Below are 6825 nucleotides of genomic sequence, written 5' to 3'. Positions count from 1 at the left end.
GTGATTTTGGCAAAATTTTTGATATTTTCTGTTATTTGAATAACACAATTAATTTTTGAAGAATCTTAATAGTTTTATGGCAAATAAAATTTTATAGTTTCGTGTTTCATAATGAAGAGCAAACATGAAATTATTTTGTCGTTAATCTTTTACAAACAAATTTTATAATAATTAACGCCAAACGTTTCCCTTGAATAAAAACTCAAATCGTTGAAGACAGTTCCTCCATAATTCAACAAAACTTACTAAATTTTAAATGATCAGCTTAAAAATATAAAAAATTTTTATATTACAACAATCATTAACGTTTTGTTGCCAAGTTTCCAAATTTTTTAGAATATTTTTTAGTCAAACCGAGACATTTTTTCGTTAGTCAAATAAATTTTTTCTAACGTGCAAATTTACCATTTTAAAAATTACGGGTTCACGATTTCCATAAACTTTTCAAAATTAATTAGAACGATTTGCAATCTGCTGTTGCAAATTATTTTCTGGTCAGGATAAACTTATTTAACATAATAAAATAATCGCAAATTCGTTTCAGTAATGCAAGATTTTTTCGTTGTTACAAAAGTGCTAACATAACAATGTATAACATTTAATTTTTAAACTATTCTAATTCTAGATTATATTCCACCACTTTTATAATTTTAAACGCATGTGAATAAATTTTCGAAGTACACTAATTTTATTAACGAAATTTAAAAGTATTGTTGGAAAAGAAAAGCAAAGCATAATTTTTATAGCAAAATCTAAAATTTTAAGAAAAAAGTGTTGAAATTAGAAATTTAATTTTAAGAATTAAAATTAAAAATTAATTTTATACAAAATTTTAAATTTTGATTTTTCACATTTTTCCGGTTTTTTTTCGTTTTTTTTTTTTTTATTTTTAATAAAGTGTGTATTGTGTTTTATAATGATAACAATTTTTATCTTACTTATGTATATGTTTTTCTTTACATATGTAATTTTATTTTACTTAAAATATACAACTATAATTTAAACATAAATATACACATGTTATGCGCATATATTAACCCTTAATCACTATGCTCCGGTCTAACAGACGTACATAAAAAAATTTAATTGTCTTCTCCTCTTTTATTTATTTTAAATATTAGCACATAGTTTCATACTCAATTTTACTGATTTTTGATGTTAATAGCCAAGTTTCACAATTTTAATTAAAAACTAAAGTTCGAAATGAATTTTTAATTATTTTGTTTTTATATCGTAAATATTAAAAAAAGAACAATATGATTAGAACAGCAAATAATCAACCGCATTGTTAAAGTCATCCATAAGATTCTGAAAATGTCTTCTAAACACTTATTATTTCAAATTCAATAAAAGCTTGAAAATTGTCTCTTAATTTATTTAGCTGGAAAAATGTAAATTTGGCTATTAGCAGATGTACATTATTTCTAATCCGATATCCCTGAAAAGTTTTACATTTAATTTTGTAGAAAGCCAAAACTCCAATACTAAAAATCAAGAAATTCATTCAATTCACAATAAAAAATGCAAGCCTCAAAATCCTAATGAAAAAGTTGTATTCCTGAAAAATTTGCTGGTTCCTTATTTTGTAACCAGCAATTTGAAATATTAAATTTTAAGAAAATTTTTTAATTATTAGAAAAACGATTCTCTGTATATTGCGCAAAATTGTAAATTGGGTCTGTAGTAAAAGTTCAATTGCTGACAACAAATTTTCTCGAAAAGTGTCTTATACCATCGGACTAGATTTATGTACAAAATTTTATGAATTTTTTTCTGAAACATCATATTTGTGTTTTCCTATAATGAAATCGAAAATTCGACATGCAAAATTTGACCATCATATTATAACCTGTTTTATTGTATGCAATGCTGTCCGATAACAATAAATTAATTGTGTCATTTTTATATTACGAAAAAAACTATTTTATTTATGAATTTTATTGTGAATACATAAGTTCCTTTATTTTTAACAGTTTTGCTTTTCTTAAATAAAATTAAATAAGTATGAAATGAAAAATATAAAATAAAAAATCAAAAATATTTTCAGTTGGTCCATTTTGTTTAACGTGTGCCACACATCTTATACATTGTTAATTTTACTTCATCTCCCAAAATATTTATGGAATATTTTTTAAGCATAGTGATTAAGGGTTAGGTGTAGTTATGAATTATTACTACTTTTTATTCTTTTCCTTTTTTTTTAATTAGTTTATTAATTTTTTATTAATTTGTTGCAATTTCTTCTGAATTTTCTGTTTCCTTCTTGTTTTTTTGCATTTTTCATTTGTTTGTTTGAACAATTTTGACTATGAAAAAAGCATTTTAATTAAAAATATTTTATTAATTTATTTATTATTTTTTTATAATTTAATTTAGATAATATTTTTTTTTTTATTTTATAATCTCATGTATAGTTTTGATTTAATTTTTCTAACTTTTTACACTAAAATTCAAAAATTTTGGTTTTTTTTAATTTTATTTTTTTTTTTTAAAGATATTTTTGATTTTAATATCCTCAAATATTTGTTTAAATTTTAATTAATTTAAAATTTATCTTATATGTTTATGCTATTTATTTATGTATGTGTGTAAAAATTATTTTATTATTAATTTTTTAAATTTATTTTTTGTATTTTTTTTTTTTTATTTTTTTGCTTCATCACCAAAACAAAAATTATTATTTTTTTTTTAAATTTTTTTTTATTGATTTTGAAAATCAAATCGATTATCGTCAAATTTATTATTTAATATTTTTTTCTATTATTTTTTTTTGTTTTTTTTTTACCCTTAATACTAAATTGTTCAAAAAAATTTGTTTTTTTTTACATATACATTTATATATATAAATTAATTGTCATCCTATAAATTTTTTTTTTGTTTGTTTTTAAAAACTTTTTCAATTTATTTTATGTAGTTTTGATTTATTGTTTAAATTCTATACATACATATAATATTATATATTATATTTTATTTTTTTTTTATTCAATTTACATTTATATTAAATTTCTATGCATAAATATTTTCAACCTTTATTGATTTCGTTTTGAATATGTTTGCATTTTTTAAATGCTTTATTTATTCTTTGTTTTTGTTTTTTTTGTTATTCTAACTAAAAATAAATTGTATGGATATTTTGGGTATGGGTTTAGATTTTTGAAGAGGAATTTTTTTCGGAAATTAATTGAATAGAAATTGAAATAAATATTTAAATCCTTTGGCACTTAATACTTAAAAGTTTATTGTTTTTTTTTTTCATATGAAAATGAAAAATTTTTAAACGAGTTTGCCAAAAAAAATATCCTTTAAAAAATGTTCTCATGCACGAATATTGGAATAAAAAAAAATTGAGTACAATTGAAGCTTATGAAAAAAAATACAACGATACAAAGTTACCAAATTATTACAAAATTTATAATTCTACTTGAATTGAATTTCAGTTCCTTCATTCTACCATTACGAGTATTACTTTTTATATAGCCGATGGTTTCCCTATTGTTCCATCTTCAAACTTTTTATTCTGCAATTTTTGGTACTCTTTATGATTTTTATTTAGATTTTGTTTTTTATTCTTTATTAGACCATCTTTTTCACTTTCTAGATTATTTTAAGCACTTTTCCAAAAAAAATTTGAAAAAGAGTGCTTATTAATTTCACTCTGTCCGTCAGTGTGTCTGTTTACAAAATTTCAACACCTTTTACCATAAAAAGCTGGAATTTTTTATATAAATATATTTTTACTAGAAACTAATTTCTGTGAAAGAAAATTTTTACTTTTTTTAGGAGAAAGTCTTAAAAATTACTTTTTTTGACTATTTATTGCAACAAAACCACAAACATTTTTTAAATTCTGAAAATGCAAAAAAGTAGGGGCTGCGGTTTCTTTTACTGCAGCATAGCTTAGTTGAGCATAAAAATGATTAAATGATAGATAAAATTGATCTTTACCTAAAATCTGTTTTTTTTTGTCAAAGAATTTCTTCAAGACCAAAAGGCTTAAGAGTCTGAAATCTTTGCAATTTGAAAAATTTGAATTTTTGGCAACTTTTATTTCCGAAACCGACAGCTTTTCCAAATTTATATAAAAAAAAGAAAGTTAACGACTAACGCCATGTTTTTAAAAAATATAGTTCTTTTTTGGGGCAATTAACCCTTAAATTCGAGCATTAATATTAATGTCTCTTTCAATAATTCTTGTCTCATCCTACATGTATGCACTCTTTGAAATATTTTGGTATATAAGTAAAAGATTGTTTTACAAAAGCAATATTTGCACTTGTTAGAGGAAAAAGTGTTTCTTTTAAAAGCACTGAGTTGCCCAAACTTTATTTTATTTTAAGTAAATTTGCAAACAAAAATTATTGTGGTTTCTTTTATTCATTAAATCTCATTTTATGTAAATTAATTTTATTTATGTATTTTGATATTTTTCAAATATATGCTTATGCAGAATATAATTAATTTATTTTTTTTTATTTTTCGTATATTATTGTCCAACAGTGGATATAAGTGTTCAATTTGACAGCTTTATTTAACGGAAACGTTATGCTGTTGTTGGAGTACACAGAAAAGTTAACGAAATATTTACTTCCAGGGTAGAAATAATAGAATTGCTGCGATAATTGTAAGTATACAATATTGCATAAATAATTATTATAACCACAAGTGACTACTAACCACAGACATTAATTTAGAAAACCTCCCTAGTTTTATTGCTAAATATTTCCGATATACAGTTTCAAAAAATAAATATATACTTTTGATATAGGGTTTTTTAAGTAATTGCATATAAAATTGATATTCGTTAAATTAGTGGCAAAATTTTTGAAAATTTTTTTTTAAATTTTAATGAAAGTTTTCGAATTCCCATATGTAATAAATTAAAAAGGGGCGAAAAAACCGGGACCCACAATAATTTATGTATGACAGCAATATTTACGTTTGAACTTTTTATTTATATTCCAGAGATCATCATAGCATATCTGCATATACATATTGTAAAAAATTGTTACCAGAGCATTATTAATTTGTAAAGTTTATTTTTTAATCCCATTTATTAAACAATATATTTCTGACCGAAAGAGAAACCAGCTATATTAATATGGCAAATGATAAAAATCCGATTTCGAACAACTAATGTAGGGCAAATTGATTGCAATAAGCAATATAACTCATTTGCAATCATTTGCCTTACGTTAGTTGTTCGAAATCGGATTTTAATCGCACGACATGAGTGTTTCAGGCCAAGAGAAAAATGTTGATCATTTTTTTGCTACCAGCAAGGCAAAACATCTTATGTCCTTAAATTCAACGAAATCCAATAAAGCTAAGGAAACGGCATATTAACACAACAAGGCGGTCCTTCATTTTCTTTCTTTATATTCATCCAGATAAAGAAAGCAACCTTATTTTCGTCATACTGAAAAGTGAGTCATAATGAGTTAAGATGTTTTGACTTGCTGGTAGCGATTTTTGTTTACCTATACCTTGTTTAATTAGGAATTTCTTTACTTTCATTTTAAAATCTCATATTTGAATCTTCTATCAGCAAAATAACAAAAATATTTTATAAAATTGCACAGAAACAAAATTATTGAAACAATTGAACAAGTAATTGAAACCTTATTACAGGTGCACTGGAACAACTTATTTTTAAACTTATTAAATTAAATAAAATAATCTCTTTCATAAATTTACCCTTTTTTTCCGGAGTTTCATTAAAATTTCGTGAATAGTGAAATTTTTCAAAAAAAAAAAAAAAATTATAAAGTTCATTTATCTATTTTGAATGCATGATGAAAATTTAAAAGGATTTAAATATTTTCACTATATTTCAATTAAAAGTTAACCAATTTAATTAAGTCTGATGAAAATTAAATTAAAAAAAAATATTAACTTCTATATTCATTATCAATGTGCAAAAAATATTTTCCGAATTATGTCAACAAGTAACCAATTTAATTTATCAATGAAATTTTCCATTTTTCTTTTTTTTTCTCTTATTTTTTTTGTAATTTTTGTTAAAATTTTATATTCGTGAAGCATAATAACATAATTTTGCAATAACTTTCACTATACATGGTACATACATACATATACATATATGTATATATAGATACATGTAGTTGCATTAATTTAATTTAAGGTTTCCTCTTTGTTTTTTTAGTTTTTTTTTTTTCGGTGCGATGACCAATATTTCAGTAGAAAATTTAATTTGAAAATTTTACTTGATAGTTTTTTTTTTTTGTTTTTTTACAAAAATTGGAAAACTTTTATACAGGAATGATATAATAATGATTTGCCTATTGAAATTGTTAACAATAAATTTACAAAAAATTGGTTCTGATATGATTTATTTGATGATCCGACATGTCCATGATACATTGCAGCTGGATTATCACCTGGAAATAATACAAAAGACAAAATTTATTTTTTAGAATTTTATTGAAAAGAATTAAAATATTAGTGTGTATATGTATGTTTAGCTAATAAACAAAAATTGTCAACTATAAAATTATTGTAAACTTTTTTAAATGAATTATTGACTTTTACATATTTAATCAAACATCAATATTGTTACAGAATTCCAAAGGGAAAAGGGTTACAGCATAAAAGCCATAGACGTATAAAAATATTCCAGCAAAATACTTTATCATTAAAACCTATTGCCTATTAACCTAATAGAAATAAATAATCTGTTAGGGAAAATAAATATTTCAAGATTGTATAATTAATAAGAATACATTATGAAGGGAAATACAATTTATGAAATATTCGTTGCAAAAAATTTTTACAATACTTCTCGAGTTTTACTAGATTTAAAAATAT

General features: G+C 22.4%; 1 protein-coding gene across 1 annotated transcript in view; it reads right to left on the bottom strand.

Annotated features, from left to right (window-relative positions):
* Positions 1-5791: 5791 nt before the first annotated feature.
* The window catches only part of LOC129610984 (myosin-G heavy chain), a 189485-nt gene continuing 188451 nt past the window's right edge, over positions 5792-6825 (bottom strand). Inside the window, exon 9 of the mRNA XM_055523849.1 lies at positions 5792-6398. Within this exon, the coding sequence (XP_055379824.1) occupies positions 6250-6398 (149 nt within the window). The 3' untranslated portion in view covers positions 5792-6249. The remainder of the gene's footprint in view (positions 6399-6825) is intronic.

This window comes from Condylostylus longicornis, unplaced genomic scaffold, assembly GCF_029603195.1.
Source record: "Condylostylus longicornis isolate FDR11 unplaced genomic scaffold, ASM2960319v2 ptg000048l, whole genome shotgun sequence".
NCBI classification, from domain to species: Eukaryota; Metazoa; Arthropoda; class Insecta; order Diptera; family Dolichopodidae; genus Condylostylus; species Condylostylus longicornis.
This window is presented reverse-complemented; position numbering and strand designations above follow the sequence as displayed.